A 20,426-nucleotide genomic window follows, 5' to 3' on the forward strand; every position below is an offset into this window, starting at 1 on the left:
GAGAAGGAATGGAGAATGGAGAGGAGGGATAATGGATTGGAGTATCTGGAATATTGAAGCACAGAGCACCACGCTGCAACACTTGGTTGCAGTCCTCACTTGCAGCACTTACTTATTATGTGCAAGGTGTGTTACAAAAAAAGTACCGAACTGGTTTGACAGGTCCCTGATGCTAAGATGTATAAGACTGAATCAGATAAGTGCTGGAGATCCAAAGAGGCAGAGGGAACATTCTTTCATATGTGGTGGACTTGGAAAAGGGTAAAAGAGTATTGGGAAATGATCCATAATGAATTGAAAAAAATGTTTAAAAGTACCCCCCCCAAAAAAAAACAACCCAGAGTCCTTTCTGTTGGGGACAACTCAGACTGAAGTTACCAGGTGTCAAAAAATATTATTTATGTATGCCACTACTGCAGCCCGTGTTTTGTTAGCCCAAAAATTGAAAATGAGTGAGGTCCCAAGCAAAGAAGAATGGCAACTTAAGCTGACAGAATATGCACAACTTGCAGACTTAACGTATAGAATAAGAGAACAAGAAGAACACACATCTAGAAACGTTTATTGAATATCTGGGGGGAAACTGTGCAGCTGAAAACGGTGGCAGCATTAAGATAAATTCACCAGTGTAAATAAGTTTTGATGGATGCAATAATGGAATACTGAATGGTATCGTTTTTGTAAAATATGCAGGGATTTACGATATGCAAAATGAACCATGGAAAGAGAAGAAGTGAAGTCATTGGTATCTTAAGGGTGTAAAAATGAGTACTTTAAATTGTAAAACAGAAAATTTAATTAAAATATTATTTTTAGAAAAAACAAACAAACCAAGATAGGTCCCTGCTCTGAAGTGGCTTACGGTGTAAAATACGCACAGGAAAACAACATAGTTGGATACCAGTGGCTCAGAAATAACAGCAGGAGACAGGTAGGGGTTACCAGATTTTTTTCCAATGAATCCGGGGACACTTTTCAACTTCAATGGATTTTGTATGTGGACTTATTTGTAAATCCAGGGACTGTTCCCCGGGAAACGGGGACGTCTGGTAACCTTAAGCTAGGGACCTCATCACCAGCTTGTGAGCTTCTGAGAAAGACATCCAGTTGACCCCTGGACGGAAAACAGGATGATGGACTAGATAGTCCCTTGGCCTAATCCAACAGGGCTCTTTTGTTGTTTCATTTGTAGATCCCTTCGATGCCAAAATGGTTTCTGAGTAGTAAAGGTAAAGGGACCCCTGACCATTAGGTCCAGTCGTGGCCGACTCTGGGGTTGCGGCGCTCATCTCGCTTTATTGGCCAAGGGAGCCGACGTACAGCTTCCGGGTCATGTGGCCGGCAGGACTAAGCCGCTTCTGGCGAACCAGAGCAGCGCCCGGAAACGCCGCTTACCTTCCCGCCAGAGCAGTACCTATTTATCTACTTGCACTTTAATAATAATAATAATCTTTATTTATACCCTGCCCTCCCCAGCCAAGGCCGGGCTCAGAGTGGCTTACAAGCAATAATAAAAACAAGTTAAATGATTACAACTTAAAAACAAAATTAAAAATACAACATTAAAATATTGAAACATTAAAATATTAAAATGTAGCCTCATCGCAGGAGGAGAAGGAAAAGAAAAAAGAAAGAGAGGGAGGGAATCAAATTTGACGTGCTTTTGAACTGCTAGTTTGGCAGGAGTAGGGACCGAGCAATGGGAGCTCACCCCGTCGCGGGGATTCGAACCGCCGACCTTCTGATCGGCAAGTCCTAGGCTCTGTGGTTTAACCCACAGTGCCACCAGCGTCCCCTGGTTTTTTAGTAAGTTTGCGATAAAATATGCAATACATTGTGTTTGATTTCCCCCTCTTTCTGTCCCCTTCCCCTTGTGTGTTGTGGGTTGTTGTTTTTTAAGATTGTTACTCTGCAGGCAGGGCCTGCCTTGTTTTAATAATTTAATTGCATGTGAGTCGGTCTGGGGACTTTTTTTTGGCTGAACAGTGGGGTGCAAATGCTCTCAATACAGTGGTGCCCCGCAAGACGAATGCCTCGCAAGACGAAAAACTCGCTAGACAAAAGGGGTTTTCGTTTTTGCGTTGCTTCGCTAGACGAATTTCCCTATGGGCTTGCTTCGCAAGACGAAAACGTATTGCGCTTTTTTCTTAAAGCCGCTTGAAGAGGCGCAGTTGCGACGGACCGTGCTTCGCAAGACGAAAAACATCGCAAGACGAAAAGACTCGCGGAACGAATTATTTTCATCTTGCGAGGCACCACTGTAAATGCATACAGCGGTACCTCGGGTTACAGATGCTTCAGGTTACAGACTCCGCTAACCCAGAAATAGTACCTCGGGTTAAGAACTTTGCTTCAGGATGAGAACAGAAATCGTGCTTCAGCGGCACGGCGGCAGCGGGAGGCCCCATTAGCTAAAGTGGTGCTTCAGGTTAAGAACAGTTTCAGGTTAAGAACGGACCTCCAGAACGAATTAAGTTCTTAACCTGAGATACCACCACTGTATATGTATAATTAAAATTAAATTCAAACATTAAAACATCCTTAATAAAAATATACAGTGAAATAAACAAACAAGAGGCCTAACAGAATGGTTTCTTTAAAATCAGTTGGAACAATGAAATCACAAGTGCACTTCAGGGGAACGCTTGTCTAAACAGGTGTGTCTTCAAGAGCAAGTGGAATGACAGGACATCTAATATTCCAGCATGGATTAGAGGAACGGTGTCGTGTGTGTGTTGTGTAGCACGGGTGGAGGAAGCAGGGCTGAACAGGCCACATTTTGTTAGGACAAGGTTCACCTGCCCACAGCCATCTACCTACCATCCACCCATCTCGGTCATGCCACCTCTGTCCCTGAGGAAAACAAAATATCATTATGAGGTTACACAACTGCATTGCCCAATTGCTCCCATGTTGGATCAGGTGATGGAGCAAAAAAAGCTTCAAGGCACAAAAGATGGACAGATGTCCAGGTCAGATAAGACAAGCTCACATTTGCTTGATGCTTTAGATGGAGACGATGATAGGTGTACTTTGAAGTTCAAGTCAAGGGGGAGAGTCATCCCCACATATACGACGGGATGCCCTGAAAGCAGCTGTGCAAGGTGGGAATGGCTAAGATTTTAAAACATCGAAATGTTTAAAAAGAGCGTAAGCTACCTGCAGGTTCACCTGAGAGCTCTGCTGGTTCCCCTTCTGCTTCAGAGTCTTCATCCTCATCCACTGAAGGAGTCTGGCCCCACGCTCATGACACCGGGGATCTCAAAGCTGAAATATGGCAAATCCAACAGCTTTTTTGGGTGCATGCTATGTTTGGATAGATCCTTGGCCCACATTTAGAATGGGGTTTTTTTTTATGACTTTGGGGAGGAGGCGCCTATTCTACACCAACGGAAGAATCCAAGAATCACCACAATGCTAACATCTGGCAGAAACCTAGAATACATAGCTGTCAACGTTTCCCTTTTTTTAAGGGAAAAACCCTTATTCCGAATAGGTTTCCTCGCAAGAAAAGGGAAAAGTTGACAGCTATGCTAGAATAATATAGACCCATATATTTACTTAATCTGAATCAAAAGGAGATTACTGCTGTTCTCACCTCTAGACTGAATAACATTAGCACTAGTATCATCAGCCCAGATGATACCAGGGTGTCATATATCATTGGATCTAGCCCACAGATTTCTGAATAGTAGGACAGCAGAGCAAACGGAATAGTAACCAGTTGGTTTTGATCACGCTGGTCTTGCATAAACCATTTGACCAGCTGGAGTGGCTGTTGCGTCTAAATTTTCTGAAATTGCCTCACCTGAGAAATAAATTTGTGGGTGCTATTACAAAATCTCATGGTACCTCAAGGGCAGTGATGAGAAACAATTATTTTAATTTGTCTGAACTTCACACAGCTGCAAATTTAGTTTGTATCATTGAAAGTGGATGTGGCATTCTTGCAGAACAAGCTCATTTCCACCACCCCCAAGCCCATAAACCGATGGCAAATTGCACAGGGGAGCGTGGACCAATAGGAACATCTGTGTAAACATCTCAGAGCGTTTACTCACTAAACAGTTACGTCATATAACCTTCATGCAAACTTTGTAGAACAACTTGGGATAAGCATTCAATAAACAAGTCATCTGGGAGAGTCCCTGTCTGATTAATAATAATAATAATAATAATAATAATAATAATAATAATAATAATTGATTTGTACCCTGCCCATCTGGCTGGGTTGCCCCAGCCACTCTGGGGAGCTTTCAACATATAAAACATAATAAAGCATAATGATGTTTTCTTTTGTTTGATTTGAATGGGATAGTACTGTTTTGTTTTCTTCTATTTTGGACCCTTAATGAGAGATAATATTACACCAGCTGTTGTGTCATTTTCCTTGTTTGGGTGTTTTCTCTGGTACTGAGTTGTTGCTTTATCGGTGCTTCTGTTGGACACGTGCAAATAATTGCACTTCTTGGTAAGGGAGGGCAGTGGCAGAACATCTGCCTTGCATGGCGAAGGCCCAAGGTTTGATCCCCAGCATTTCCAGGTAGGACAGAGGATGCTGCCATCAGAGTCGAAAGGAATGCGCTTAGCTGCATCTCATGGACCCAGAGGCAAAGGATGTATAAGAGCAGAAGTTTTGAAAGGCTGTGTGTGTCAGGAGCTCATCCTACACTCGAGTAGGACGCTGGCAGAGACACATGCCCGACTGGCATGTTCTCTCCCTCCTGGTCAATCATTCGGGAGCTTCAAAAGCTTTCTTGTTCCCAAACATCACAGCAACCAATGCCAACCAACACTGGCACACTTAGGAATCCGCAGAGTTTGCGCAATTGCGTAACGGACCTCAGCAACTCAGCCTTTTGGCTAATCTACTTTATTTACATATAAACACAAACGGAGCACTGCAAAATGGCTCCCTCTCTCTCTAGCATCAGAAGGCAAAGAGAGAAAGAACAAAAGACAATACAGTGGTGCCTCGCAAGACGAAAAGAATTCGTTCCGCGAGTCTTTTCGTCTTGCGATGTTTTTCGTCTTACGAAGCATGGTCTGCCGCAACTGCGCCTCTTCAAGCGGCTTTTTAAAAAAAGCGCAAGACGTTTTCGTCTTGCGAAGCAAGCCCATAGGGAAATTCGTCTAGCGAAGCAACGCAAAAACGGAAAACCCTTTCATCTAGCGAGTTTTTCGTCTTGCGAGGCATTCGTCTTGCGGGGCACCACTGTAGTCCCACTTCACGGAACACAGTAACACAAACACCCTGTTTCCGTCACCTCCCACTCTGTGGAGTCAAAACATATACCGTCATGTGAAAGACAACAATCCCATGACTGCAATCACGGAGCAGGAATTCTAACAGTGTGGGGTCATGGTCAGAATGCTGGACAAGGACCTGGAATGCCAGGGTTCAGAAAAGAAGCAACGAAAGGGCGTTAAAGGAACTGCCAGATAGGGAACCAGGAACAGGCAGAGGAGAAGAAGAAGAAGAAGAAGAAGAAGAGTTTGGATTTGATATCCCGCCTTTCACTCCCCTTCAGGAGTCTCAAAGCGGCTAACATTCTCCTTTCCCTTCCTCCCCCACAACAAACACTCTGTGAGGTGAGTGGGGCTGAGAGACTTCAGAGAAGTGTGACTGGCCCAAGGTCACCCAGCAGCTGCAGGTGGAGGAGCGGGGAATCGAACCCGGTTCCCCAGATTACGTGACTACCGCTCTTAACCACTACACCACGCTGGCTCTCAGTACTGTTGCATTCATGTCATGCTTTGGCGCATCCCTTGGGGAAACCTGGTTGGTCAATGTGACAACAGGATAGGTGCACCCTGATTAAGTAGGCCTCTCCTTTATGCTCTTACGATATGTGTTGACTTTTATACAGGCAGCCTGTTCAAGGACGGGGTGAAAGGGAGGTGCACTTTTTTAATCCGTGTTTGGGAGGATCACCGGGTGTGGGGTGGAGTGTCAAAAGGAGATGCAACGATGGCCACCAACTCGGACAGCTGTAAAAGAGGATTAAAGATATTTAAGGAGGACAAGGCTATCTTATGAACTGATCCACACCCTGCAATCATCCTCTGAGGCCTTTCATTGTGTGCCTCCTCTGCGAGAGGTGGCAACACGAGAACAGGGCCTTTTCTGCAGTGGCTCCCTGTTTGCATAATACTCCCCCAAAGGAGGACCTTGCCTTGTACTTTCATTACATATCTTTAGGTGCCAGGCAAACAAGGCCTTTGGCTGATTAACATTCTACGGTCTTTTAAATGTGTTTGTATGGGGTGTGTGTGGTGTTATTGGCTTGTTTTTGTTTTATTATATATATTGCGTGTTCTCATTTTGTATTTTTATGTTGTGAGCTGCCCTGTGATCTTCGGACAAAGGGCAGCGTACAATTTTAATTAATTAATAATGGACGCGGGTGGCGCTGTGGGTTAAACCACAGAGCCTAGGGCTTGCCGATCAGAAGGTCGGCAGTTTGAATCCCCGCGACGGGGTGACCTCCCATTGCTCGGTCCCAGCTCCTGCCCACCTAGCAGTTCGAAAGCACGTCAAAGTGCAAGTAGATAAATAGGTACCACTCCAGCGGGACGGTAAACGGCGTTTCTGTGCGCTGCTCTGGTTCACCAGAAGCGGCTTAGTCATGCTGGCCACATGACCCGGAAGCTGTACGCCGGCTCCCTCGGCCAGTAAAGCGAGATGAGCGCTGCAACCCCAGAGTCGGTCACGACTGGACCTAATGGTCAGGGGTCCCTTTACCTTTTAGCAGCTGCGATGTCTGTGTTCTCCCGCCAGTGCCAGAGGCAGAATGCATTTGAATGGCCGTTGTTGGGAACTGCAGGAAGGGAGAGATGCTCATGTGCTCAGGCCATGCTTCTGGCCGCTGTGAGAACAGGATGCCCGGACTAAGTGGGCCATTAGCCTGACCCAGCAAGCTGCTACTACGTTTCAATGGTCTGGTCAAGTTTTGGACAAACAATATTGTTGCAAGATGCTCTGACAGCTGCACAGAGTCCATAGCATGACAGGGTGAGGCAGGAATCTTCCTTAACTGGCTCCTGAAGGTCTTCTCTGACTCCTAAAAATCCCTTTTTAAACAGGGATTGAAGCCTAGTGCTTTCTCTGGGTGCTTTTCTTCTCGACTCCATCTTTAATCTAGGAGATTAGACACTGTAGAAATGAGCAGGCACATGGTGTGACCTCATGACTTATGCGGAACACAAATGTTTTGCAAACCGTTTTGCATTTGCTGGCACACGTGTGTCTGTCTGTGGGTGTTTGATTGGAGCCATAATACATCCCTTCGATGTGCAGCATAGGTTTCATCATCCTCATCATCACTCCTACCACATGGTTATGACAGGAGACTACAGGTAAATGCAAAACACTACTAAACCTTAGGGACGCGGGTGGCGCTGTGGGTTAAACCACAGAGCCTAGGGCTTGCCAATCAGAAGGTCAGCGGTTCGTATCCCTGCGACGGAATGAGCTCCCGTTGCTCGGTCCCTGCTCCTGCCAACCTAGCAGTTCGAAAGCACGTCAAGTGCAAGTAGATAAATAGGTACCGCTCCGGCGGGAAGGTAAACGGCGTTTCCGTGCGCTGCTCTGGTTCGCCAGAAGCGGCTTAGTCATGCTGGCCACATGACCCGGAAGCTGTACGCCGGCTCCCTTGGCCAGTAAAGCGAGATGAGCGCCGCAACCCCAGAGTTGGCCATGTCTGGACCTAATGGTCAGGGGTCCCTTTACCCTTTACCTTATTGATAATGTTAATATTTCTTGGAAACCTGTTAGAGGTCATACTACCATCAAGCAGTATATACATTTTATTAAAATGAATAAATAAAAAAGGGAAACTAACAATGGGTATGAGGAGAGATCTGTAACAAGAGACCTAGGCGTCTCTTGCTATCTCCATTCAGGAATTTACCTTTTACACTTCCCCCCTCCAGAAATCTCAGGATAGTAGGTTGGGAGTTTGAACCCTGCGCCTCCCTGGGCCTCGTCAAATGCTCTAACCACTGCGTCACACTGTCACTTGGGAAGAGGCCTTTGTTGGTGGGCGTCAGGCAGAGAGGTCAGAGCTAGCCTTCCTTAAGCGCTCACTCAGGTCGAAATACAGCCCGCGTTAATAACAAAAAGCAAAACCCACCACCGTTCCTGATCACCTTTCCATTCTTTGTCTCTGCCTTGCAGGTGTGTTTGACTTTTGCCATGGCTACTGATGTCAAAGGAGATTGCCAAGAGGCTGCACACACAGCGGTAAGTGAATATCCACCAACGGCCGTGAAACATGTGCTGCAAACATGGCCCTGAAACAGAGGTAGTCCTAGCAGGAGGAAGGCAAAGAAGAGGGTTTGGGGATCTCTTAAAGATCAGCGAGAAGGGCAGATCTGACCTGTGGAGGGCATGTATAGTCCCTCTAGAAGCGCCTTGTTAAAATACCCTTGCCAACGAATGCCGGTCTGTTGACAGGAGCAAGCCAGCAGATCACCCCAAGCAATTTGGAGTTAACTCTTTATTAGGATCTGCGCAGGAGTCTCAAGGCCAATGATCACAGCAAGCCCGTCTCCAGCGGGTCTTGCCCCCATGAAGCAGTTGCTGAGACTGAAGGTCCGCACCTCCCCAAAGCCAGGATTTTCCCCAAGCGATCTGAGACTGCCCCTGCAAGAAGCTAACTTCTCCGCACTCTTCATGCCTCTACTGGTTCTAAGAGGGCGGGGAAGGGAGCTTGTCACAGCGGGATGAGGAGACACCCGAGACTCTTCACCAGCCTCTTGGCCTCTGGCTGGATGAAGAAGAGCGGTGGGAGGAATCAGCTGGGGAACCCCCCCAAGGAAGCAGGTTCAGAGCCCAGGGAATGGTGGTAGAACAATGGTGAATGGTCAGAAGGAGAAGAGGGAGCAGACTGGGAGGAAGATCTGTCAGAAGCAGAAGAGGTAACAGGGTTTAGTGAGCAGGAAGAGGCTGTGACAGAGAGCAGTCCAGAATTAGAGGCAGAAGAGGTGGGATTCCAAGAGGTGTGTTTGAGTCAGGCTGCTGAAGAAACCAGGTGGTTTCTCCCCCTCCTGCTTTGACCAGCTACCCTCCCTGCTGATCTATAAGTACAACAAACCACCCTGTGATTTTCAGATGAAATTGAATAAATTTAATAAATAAATGGACCCTTCTTGAATTGCGACTGTGCTATAAAACTCTCATTGTTCTCCACCCTCTTCCAGAATGTCGTGACCAGAGTGACCAGCCTCCCCCTAGTCAGCTCCACCTATGACATTTGCCACTCTTTGTATAACTACGCCAAGGAGAATTACCCGTTCATCAATTCTGCCTGCAGCGTGGCGGAGACGGTGGCGGCGATGGCCGTTGGGGGTGCTGTCGGGGGCGCCCAGCCGCTTCTTGGCCACCTTGAGCCCCAAAGTGAGTACTTGAATGCCACGGAATGGGGGGAAGTTGTGGTGTGTATGTAGGAGAACTCTTTGTGGAGTGCTATAATAGTAGTAGTAGTAGTAGTAGTAGTAGTAGTAGTAGTAGTAGTAGTAATAATAATAATAATAATAATAATAATTTATTATTTGTACCCCGCCCATCTGGCTGGGTTTCCCCAGCCACTCTGGGCGGCTTCCACAGAGACCAAAAATACACTAAAATGTCACACATTAAAAACTTCCCTGAACAGGGCTGTCTTAAGATGTCTTCTGAATGTCAGGTAGTTGTTTATCTCTTTGACATCTGGTGGGAGGGCGTTCCACAGGGCGGGCACCACTACCGAGAAGGCCCTCTGCCTGGTTCCCTGTAGCTTTGCTTGTCGCAATGAGGGAACCGCCAGAAGACCCTCGGCGCTGGACCTCAGCGTCCAGGCAGAACGATAGGGGTGGAGACGTTCCTTCAGGTATACTGAACCGAGGCCGTTTAGGGCTTTAAAGGTCAGCACCAACACTTTGAATTGTGCTCGGAAACGTACTGGGAGCCAATGTAGGTCTTTCAAGACCAGTATTATGTGGTCTCGGCGGCCGCTCCCAGTCACCAGTCTAGCTGCCGCATTCTGGATTAGTTGTAGTTTCCGGGTCACCTTCAAAGGTAGCCCCACGTAGAGCGCATTGCAGGAGTCCAAGCGGGAGATAACTAGAGGACACTAGTGCTGAAGGACACTCTGCCCCTGTGGTTCTGCCTGCATTGGGGGAAGCAGAATTTCATCCAGAAGGCTGCTCCAGATTCAGACCTGCCTCAGACCCCTTTTTACAGCTTCTGTCTTTGCAGTGCTGTGCTTTTGTCCCTGTCAGTTTGTCGCTCGCTGATGTTTTCTGTGCTCCCTCCCTGAGAAGCAGACAAGAGAGCTGCACGGCCCACGCTTGCTGAATCGAAAAGCAAAAGTCTTCCTTTAAGAGGCAGCCCAGCTGTGCTTAAAACAAAGGGAGCTGGGCATGTTTAGCCTGGAGAAGAGGAGGTTAAGGGGTGATATGATAGCCATGTTCAAATATATAAAAGGAGGTCACCTAGAGGAGGGAGAAAGGTTGTTTTCTGCTGCTCCAGAGAAGCGGACACGGAGCAATGGATCCAAACTACAAGAAAGAAGATTTCACCTAAACATTAGGAAGAACTTCCTGACAGTAAGAGCTGTTCGACAGTGGAATTTGCTGCCAAGGAGTGTGGTGGAGTCTCCTCCTTTGGAGGTCTTTAAGCAGAGGCTTGACAACCATATGTCAGGAGTGCTCTGATGGTGTTTCCTGCTTGGCAGGGGGTTGGACTCGATGGCCCTTGTGGTCTCTTCCAACTCTAGGATTCTATGATTCTATGAAAACACACTTTGCAAAACCTGAGCACTTGCGTTAAAGGAGAGCTCTTTGCGCAGCCTCAACTCCCTCACAAACAAATTGAGACCGACTTTGCTAAACCTGAGCTCATGGGTGTAGCCGGGGGGGGGGGGCACAATGGTACCCACCCGAGAGATGCTGGAACCAAGTTCCGGCGAGTTCCAGTTGGGGGAAAAAGCCCTTGACTAGGAAGAGACCACAAGAATCATCTTGTCCAGCCTTTCTCAACCTTGGGTCCCCAGATGTTGTTGGACTACAACTCCCATCACCCCTAGCTAGCAAGGCCAGAGCTCAGGGATGATAGGAGTTGTAGTCCAACAACATCGGGGGACCCACAGGTTGAGAAACACTGAATTCTAATCCCACCCCCTGCAATTCAGGAATCTTTCACCCATATGGGTCTCAAACCCACAGCCCTGAGATTAAGAGTCTCACGGTCTACCAGCCGAACTATATCCCTCAGCGGATATAGATTATTGTTTTCCATGGGGTTTTGATCTTGGTTTCGTTATTTTCCTGCCTTGGAAATGTTTGCTTTTAAACGATAATAAGTGTGTGTGTGTGTGTGTGTGTGTTTTATAACACACTGAATTTGTGTGATCTGCCTTCTTTCCTTCTGCCAGTTGCAGCTGTGAACCAATACGCTTGCAAAGGGCTGGACCAGCTGGAAGAGACTCTCCCTATCCTTCACCAGCCGGCCCATCAGGTACAAGTACAATAACAGAATCACAGAACTGCAGAGTTAGAAGGGACCCCAAGGGTCATCTAGTCCAACCCCCTGCAGTGCAGGAATATTTTGCCCAGCGTTCCCCGCGATTCTGAAACTGAAAAGTCTCACGCTCTGCTGATTGAGTTATCGTCCTAGGCAGGCCAGTCGTGGGTGGGGCCTACCCATGGTTCTCCTCTGCATTCTCATCCTCACAACAACCCTGAGAGGTAGGCCAGGCTGAGAGGCAGCAACTGGCCACTCCAGGTGACCCAGTGAACTTCAAGGCCAAGTGGGGAGATTTGAACCCTGATCTCTCCCAGGTCCTCCTACGCCACACTGGCTTTTTTAGCTGTTAATCAGTATTTCTCCCATTCAAATGAGATTGAAGTAGTCTGCACGCGGGTGGCGTTGTGGGTTAAACCACAGAGCATAGGACTTGCCGATCAGAAGGTCGGTGGTTCGAATCCCCGCGACGGGGTGAGCTCCCGTTGCTCAGTCCCAGCTCCTGCCCACCTAGCATTTCGAAAGCACGCCAGTGCAAGTAGATAAATAAGTACCGCTCCGGCGGGAAGGTAAACGGCGTTTCCGTGCGCTGCTCTGGTTCGCCAGAAGCGGCTTAGTCATGCTGGCCACATGACCCGGAAGCTGTACACCGGCTCCCTCGGCCAGTAAAGCGAGATGAGCGCCGCAACCCCTGAGTCGGCCACGACTGGACCTAATGGTCAGGGGTCCCTTTACCTAGTCTGCGCACTGTAGTTTTCCCCTGACAGAGCTACAATTCCCAGTATACTTTAGCAAATTACAGCTCTTGAGATTCTTTGGTGGGGAGGTCACCAGCTTTAAATGTTGTGCTTTAGATCTATGGTGTTGATCTGCCCAGAGTTAATATGGTATTATTCATCTCCTTTGCACTGCAACTAATGTGGTATAGCTGTTAGAGAATTGGGCAAGGACCAGGAGACCAGGGCTCAAATCCTTGCTCACTGGGTGACCATGGACCAGTCAAAATCTTTCAGCCTAACCTACCTCCCAGGATTGTTGTGAAGATGAAATGGAGACAGGGAAACCACGTACCTGACAGGAGCGAGCCAGCAATAAATCACACTGAGGAAGTTGGAGTTAACTCTTTATTAGCCAAAAACAGGATCTGCACAGGAGTGTCAGGCCTAATGAGCACAGAGACCCATCTCTGGCAAATATTGCCCCCATGACGCAGTTGCTGAGACTGGAAGTCCCTTCCTCTGCAGGCTTTCCCCCCATGCAATCTGAGACTGTGCCTGCATGAAACTAATTTCTCCCCTGCCCTCTTCATGCATCTCCTGGTGCTGGGAGACTAGAGGGAAGGGGAGCTTGTCGCAGCAGGACAGGGAGACACCCATGCCTCTTCACCAGCTGAAGTATTTCTCCTCTGCTGGTTCAGCTTCTGCCACTGATTCTGCACTCCCTTGCTCACTAAGCCCTGTTGCCTCTTCCACTTCTGACACATTTCCTCCCAGTCTTCCCCCTCTGACCTCTCATTGTTGTCCCACCACCAGTCCTTGGGCTCTCAACCTTCTTCTCTTGAGGGTTCCTCAGCTGGTTCCTCCCACCGTTTCTTTGCATCCAACCAGTCCGTGACCGTACCTTGGGCTCCTCAAAGGAAAGGTGGGGTATAAATGTTGTTGTTGTAGTAGTAGTAATAGTGAGTTGACCTTTGGTCTGCCTCCTTTCCCTTCTAGGTGATTGAAGACGGTGTCACCATAACCAAAACAGTCATCTGTTCCACGGTCAATGTAGCCAAGGATGCCGCTTCCGGGGCCAAGCAACTCTGGTCGAACAGAGTATCTGAAGCTGTCGATCTCACCAAGGACATTGTCCAGGACAGCGTCAACTTGACCAAATCGGTGGTGAGCTCCACCGTCAACACCGCAGTGAACGCCGCGAACGAGGCGAAGGAGCTCGTCACTCATAGGGTGGCCGACGTCGTCAACCTGGGCAAGGAGACGGCCCAGGACAGCGTGGAGTTGACCAAGTCGGTGGTCAATACCGCCCTCCAAGCTGCCCAAGAGACGAGGGAACTTGTGGCTGGCCAAGTCAAGACCTGCGGGCCTGTCCAGGAAGGCATTGAGATGACCAGTCTCCTGAGGCAGGCGCTGAGCAGTGGTGTGGACGTCATGTTGGGGAAGACAGAGGATATGGTGGACTACTACCTGCCCATGACTGACGAGGAGCTAGGTAAGAATGGGCTTTGGTGCTCTGCAGCATTGGCTGACACTTTGGGAACTGTAGTTTGGTCAGGATCATGGGGACTTCCAACAGCTCTCAGCACCTTTGACAAACTAGGTAAAGGTAAAGGGACCCCTGACCATTAGGTCCAGTCATGGCCGACTCTGGGGTTGCGGCGCTCATCTCGCTTTACTGGCCGAGGGAGCCGGCGTACAGCTTCCGGGTCATGTGGCCAGCATGACTAAGCCGCTTCTGGTGAACCAGAGCAGCGCACGGAAATGCCGTTTACCTTCCCGCCAGAGTGGTACCTATTTATCTACTTGCACTTTGACGTGCTTTTGAACTGCTAGGTTGGCAGGAGCAGGGACCGAGCAACGGGAGCTCGCCCCGTTGCGGGGATTCGAACCGTCGACCTTCTGATCGACAAGTCCTAGGCTCTGTGGTTTAACCCACAGTGCCAACTACACCTGCCATAATTCAGTGGAGAAGCTATGTGGTCTCCTCATGCTTTAGATGTAGGGTGTGAACGTACCCCAAGCCATCGCCAGGTTTTATTGCTCAGCCAAATACAGGTTATAGCCATGAACAAACAAAACAAAGCCAAGTAGGTCTCAAAAACATATTATAGCACACATGATTAAAACATTATAAAACACTTCACAAATGGTGGAAAACTCAGGGAACAAGACTCTAGGGCTTTCCTGAGTTGAGATGCTTTTAGTACAAACTTCGCTGTGTTGAACGTAAAAGGTTTGTTTGAGCTAGACAGCAGGTAATTTATTTATTTATTTTTTACATATTTTTTTAATTACAGATTTCTTGGTTTACAACAGGTAATTGATTTTATCGATGTCACTAAAGGTGGCAGTTGACTGGAGGGGTTTCTTTAATTATTTAGCCCTTGGAATGGTGGTTTTAGGCCTTGGCCGGTATTCTATAGTCTTACCTGTGAGTCGGGGGCAGCATATTGATGCACCCCCATGTGGCGGCGTTTGCAGGGCCCGTTAAAGGGTTGATTGCGGGAGCCCTACAGTGGCGGCACATAGGTCAAACTCCCGGCTAGGTGAAGTGGGAGGGCATGCTGGGTAAGTCAACACTTTACAGTCCCTTCCCACCTGATTGCCCTGCGCACCCTCAGCCCCTGTCAGGTATGACAGGGATACCTTCCAAGGCCTAAGCCAAGGTTCCTACACCTGCAATTAAATAAAGTTACGGCCGAATTGAAACCCATAAATTGTTGTCATGTCTTCTCTTGGAGGTGGGGCAGGCTCCAGGGACAGGGTTTAGCGCATGGGCTCGCAAACAAAGTCATGGAGAATGAGAAGGGGCCAAAACGAGTCATGATGGATGTGCTCTGGTTCCACAACTGCAGTAATGTTTCTACACACCAGTTGCTTATGGAGCCAAAATGGTACCTCTCACACACACAAAAGGATGGGTATTAGCAGGCTTGAGGGGGACTCCCAAGTTCTGCAGAACATAGAATTGTGGAGTTGGAAGGGCCCCAGGATTCATCTGGTTCAACCCCCCTGCAATGTACAAATAATATTTTTTTGGGGGGTGAAGCCCCACAACCTTCCAGATTTGCCCATCTTTCCCACCCACGCTGATGTTTATCTGTTCGTATTTGTTGCAGCCAAGCTGGCCACGGAGGTCCGAGGTTTTGGAGAAGCCTTGGAAGAGCAGAGAAAGCAGCAGAGTTACTTCGTCCGCCTGGGGTCGCTCTCGAGCAAAGTCCGCCGTCGCGCTTACCTGCATTCCCTCGACAAGCTGCGTCTCATCAGGGAGAACACTCAGGATACGCTTTCTCAGCTCCAGCTGGTGATCAGCCTGGTGAGTCCGGAGCATCCATACTTAGCAGACACGACCCAACTGCCTCCACGCCATTGTACCGCCGTTCTCCGTTTTCTCCTTCTTCCACAACACTACAATCAATAATTTATTGCGGTCCAAAGACCCACAAAACAATTTCAAAACTTGTTGTTGTTTAGTCGTGTCCGACTCTTCATGACCCCCTGGACCAGTGGTGGCCAAACTTGGCCCTCCAGCTGTTTTGGAACTACGATTCCCATCATCCCTGACCACTGGTCCTGTTAGCTAGGGATGATGGGAGTTGTAGTCCAAAAACAGCTGGAGGGCCAGGTTTGGCCATGCCTGCGTTATACAAAACACAACACTGACACACATTGCATTAAAACTTCCTGCTTTTATTGTTGACATCCATTTTATCTCCCCTCCATGATGTTTATGCATGGTTTCATAATCTGGTTTTATCTCTCATTTAGAGAGAGAAGCAGTGTAAAAATGCAAAAGTTAATATCTTCCGTTGCCAGCATCCCTTGTGTCCCCCCCCCACGTCCTCCCATTCTGACTTCTTGCGCCCCACTTGCCTCCGCAGGTTGAAGCCGCACAGCAAGGCCTTGGGAAGCGGCTCCAAGAGGCTCAGGAGAAGTTGAGCCAGGTCTTGCTCGAGTGGACGCAGGCACAGCCGGAGGAGAGGCAGGCCGCGGCCGGAGGCCCAAAGCCAGAGGTACCTCTCGTCTCTGTATCGCAGCAGTGACAAAGAAGACGCTTCAAAAGCTGCTGTTGTTGTTTTTTAATTGAGGGGAACTACAAGTTAGTCGCGCTCATCAACTGCAGCAGGTCTACTCTAAGTAGTATGCAGTTGGATATAACCTTATATTTGAATTGCATGAACAGCAAGGGGCTCTTTAAGCCACTCCCCCATGGTGCGAACAGCAAAGGGCTCTTTAAGCCACTCCCCCATGGTGCGAACAGCAAGGGGCTCTTTAAGCCACTCCCCCATGATGCGAACAGCAAGGGGCTCTTTAAGCCACTCCCCCATGATGCGAACAGCAAAGGGCTCTTTAAGCCACTCCCCCATGGTGCGAACAGCAAGGGGCTCTTTAAGCCACTCCCCCATGGTGCGAACAGCAAGAGGCTCTTTAAGCCACTCCCCCACGATGTGAACAGCAAAGGGCTCTTTAAGCCACTCCCCCATGGTGTGAACAGCAAGAGGCTCTTTAAGCCACTCCCCCATGATGCGAACAGCAAAGGGCTCTTTAAGCCACTCCCCCATGATGTGAACAGCAAAGGGCTCTTTAAGCCACTCCCCCATGGTGTGAACAGCAAGGGGCTCTTTAAGCCACTCCCCCATGATGCAAACAGCAAAGGGCTCTTTAAGCCACTCCCCCATGGTGCGAACAGCAAGGGGCTCTTTAAGCCACTCCCCCATGGTGTGAACAGCAAGGGGCTCTTTAAGCCACTCCCCCATGATGCAAACAGCAAAGGGCTCTTTAAGCCACTCCCCCATGGTGTGAACAGCAAGGGGCTCTTTAAGCCACTCCCCCATGGTGCGAACAGCAAAGGGCTCTTTAAGCCACTCCCCCATGGTGTGAACAGCAAGGGGCTCTTTAAGCCACTCCCCCATGGTGTGAACACCAAGGGGCTCTTTTAGCAACCTCCCCTCTGTGATTGTGTTGTTTTGCCCTGGCAGGTGGAATCAGGTACCCTGGCGATGCTTCGCTTTGTCACCCAGGACCTTGGGCCGGTCTACGCTCACTTGGCATCCACCGTCGAAGGCCTGCCCAGCAACCTCCGCGACAGGGTGGCCCAAGCCCGCGGCAACGTCCGCCAGCTTCACTCTTCTTTCTCCTCGGTCTCGTCCTTCCAGGACTTGTCCTCCAGCCTCCTGGCCCAGAGCCGAGACAAAATCGCCCAGGCGCAAGAGACCCTGGAGACGCTGGTGGACCACATCGTCCAAAACACGCCCTTGAACTGGGTCGTGGGGCCCTTCCGGCCGTCGGCAAGCGCCGAGATGGAAACGGAGAGCCGGGAGATGGAAAGTTTGGCCCCGGAGGAGCCCATGGATGAGGGCGAGGCCCTAGAGGAGAGGGAGACGGTATCCAAACCGGCGAAGGTCGCAGTCAAATCAGCAAAGAAAAAGGCAGAAAGCGAGGGGGAGGGAAGTCCGGTGTCTGGCGTGGCCAGGAAAGCAAAGAAAGAGATGAACGAGGGAGAGGAGATGAAGAAGAAGCCTAGCAAGAGCACTCTGAATCAGCTCTCCGGTGCTGCTGAGAAGCAGGCATAAGAGTCGGGGGCTATTCCAGCACCCACCCCCCCAAAACAGCCATTGCCATTTTGCACCCACGCATAAACACACTGCAAGAAGCCAATCCGTGAAAGGGAATCAAAAGCCGGGAGCCGGAAGGACCGGTTCGGAGGGGAGGGTGCCCTCCGCGCCTCTGCATGAGTTCATGCTCCAGATGGAGATACAGCCTCCTCTCAAAGCCTCCTCTCAAAGCGTGGGTCATTTCACTTCTAGGGTGCGAAGGCTGAAACGTGCCTGTTTTCCATTTGGTGGTGGTTGGGGGGAATGCGCCAGCTATCGGGGGCTTGCGTTAAGTGAGAGCAAGCTAAATCTTGCACAGATCGGGCTGGCTGATTTATGCGCTGTGATGGGGAGTCCTGGGACCTGCTGGATGGACGGCTTCCGTCGTCCTTGATGGGAGCTGAAGTCTCATAACGTTCACCCTCACCAATTCTCTATAGATAGCTGCATATGTGGGTCTGTGTTTAGACACCCACCCATCATTGTGGCACACAGGCAGGGGGGTTAAAATCTCAGGTTCCGTTCAAAATGGAGTGGCTAGTCCTCACTGTTGCAGAGATGAGCTTGGAAGAGAAGCAACAGAGGAGGTTTGAGGAATGAAGGTGGACGTTCACAAGGCTTTGTGAACATGGTGGGTTTCAAAGGTGGGGTTCGGTGTGTGTCTTAAGTTGTACTTCCATTACTTTGTGCAGCTGTTTTGTGTAGCTCTTGCCTGCCTTACCCTCGGGGGGGAAATAAAATGTCCTTCTTTTGCACAGTTTATGCTGATAGCAGACTCCTGTCTTTTCTGAGTACAGAATCCGAGTTCCTCAAGAGCACTTCAGTTGGTTTCTGCTGCTTTGAAACACAATATGCAAGCAGCCTAAGCAGCAAGGATGTTGCTAATAACTTCGTGGAATTTATTAGCTGGCAAAAATAATCTGCTAGCCTAACTGCCTACACATGCTTCTGGGAGGCACTAGTGGCCTGAAAGTAAAAGGAGCCAACTTTTTTTTAAAAAAAGCTCCCCTCTTTGTTTGCCTGGAAATTACTCTTTTCACCATAGGTGGCTAGGAAAGGGTGTCTTGCTTAGAAGCCTGGGGGGAGAAGGAATTGTCTATTTCTTATTTGCTTTTCTCCACGAGGTGCGATTTGAAGTGACTTACAAAGTGATGCAAACATTAAAAGCAATTATAAAAAAACCAGAGTGAAATTTTTAAAACCCCAAAAAACAAACACCAGTACATGGGGGCGGGGAACAATCACTAAAAAAAAAAAGTGAACATTGATAGAATTAAAACAATATCTACATATGATCTATTAAAAACACAGATAATTAAAAAACCCCAATACAGCATGGCACTAGTCAGTTACCAGAAGAAGGCATCACCTGCCGGTGGAAGGAGGCAGCAGAGAGGGAGCCAGTCAGGCTTCTCCAGGGATGGAGTTCCAAACTTGCCTGGGAGGAGCCACCACCAAGAAGGCCCTGTCTCATGTCCCCGCCAAGCAGGCCTGCGAAAAAGGCCTTCCCCGAAGATCACAGAGCCTGGGCAGCTTTGCATGAGGGAACAGCCTAGAGACCTAAGCCTTGTAGGGATTTATGGGGCATAACCAGAACTTTTAACTGAGGCCCCGAAACAGATCGGTAGCCAGTGGAGCTGTTGCATCAAGGGAGTCATCTGTTCCCTGTAACCAGGCGGCAAACTCTTTGCGTCGGTTGACGTTTCTGAGCACTGTTCGAGGGCAGCCCCATGCAGAGAGTGTTGCAGTAGTCCAAATGGGGTGTAACTCAGGCATGTGTCACTGGGGCCAAAACAGACATAGAATAGTAGGGGCGGGGACCCCAAGAGTCATCTAGTCCAACCCCTCCATGCAAGGATCTTCTCAATCTTCTCTCAGACTGTATCTTTTGTTTTTCTTTCTATAATACATACCAGCCTTCCACAATATTTCTTATTCTGTCCATTTTATTTCTTTTTCATCACTATTATAGATACATTCATTTTATTATCCTACTTGCCTCCCCGGGTTCCTTTGGGTGGAAAAGCTGGGATATAAATCTACTAAAGGAATAATTAAAAAATAGAGATTTGTTACAGCACACTTCCAATGGTCTTGATGCAGCCTTCAGTCAATAGAATCATAGAGCTGGAAGGGACCTCCAGGGGTCATCCAGTCCAACCCCCTGCAATGCAGAAATCTCAGCTCCAGCATCCTTGACAGGTGACCATCCAACCTCTGCTTAAAAACCTCCAAGCCTCCCAAGGGAGTCTATTCCACTTTCATTTTTTAAAAAAAGAATATTTATTGAGATTATACAAAAAATTACACATAAAGAAAAAACTAACAAAAACTAACAAACACAAGCTAACAAGAAAGTTGACAAAAAGGCAACCTAGAAAGAAGGAAAAGAAATAGGGGGGAAAAAAGAAAAGATATTTTAAAAAAAGAATAAATCCATTTTTCAGCATCTTTGATCTCATTTGCTTATTTCCTTGACCTCCTCACACCTCCCCTTTTGTATTCCCGTTTTCCAAGTCTTTTCAGCAAATCCTTACCCTCTTTCATTTAACTTTGCTCTATACTTAACCTATTATAACTATACATTTTCATCCGTATAACTATCTA

The 20,426-nt window shown here is 48.5% G+C and overlaps 1 protein-coding gene across 2 annotated transcripts in view; it reads left to right on the forward strand.

The window, feature by feature from the left end:
• Positions 1–18,579, forward strand: part of LOC310697329 (perilipin-3-like) — a 181,528-nt gene extending 162,949 nt beyond the window's left edge. The window contains exons 2-8 of one of the 2 annotated variants that reach the window (XM_083483878.1): positions 8,176–8,245; positions 9,205–9,400; positions 11,418–11,500; positions 13,222–13,717; positions 15,345–15,541; positions 16,107–16,238; positions 17,205–18,579. In XM_083483878.1, the coding sequence (XP_083340004.1) occupies positions 8,198–8,245; positions 9,205–9,400; positions 11,418–11,500; positions 13,222–13,717; positions 15,345–15,541; positions 16,107–16,238; positions 17,205–17,798 (1,746 nt within the window). In that variant the 5' untranslated portion in view covers positions 8,176–8,197 and the 3' untranslated portion in view covers positions 17,799–18,579. The remainder of the gene's footprint in view (positions 1–8,175; positions 8,246–9,204; positions 9,401–11,417; positions 11,501–13,221; positions 13,718–15,344; positions 15,542–16,106; positions 16,239–17,204) is intronic. The other variant, XM_083483877.1, reaches the window with a different exon arrangement.
• The last annotated feature ends 1,847 nt before the right edge of the window (positions 18,580–20,426 follow it).

This window comes from Podarcis liolepis, assembly GCF_965112155.1.
Source record: "Podarcis liolepis genome assembly, chromosome: 18".
Classification (NCBI taxonomy): Eukaryota; Metazoa; Chordata; class Lepidosauria; order Squamata; family Lacertidae; genus Podarcis; species Podarcis liolepis.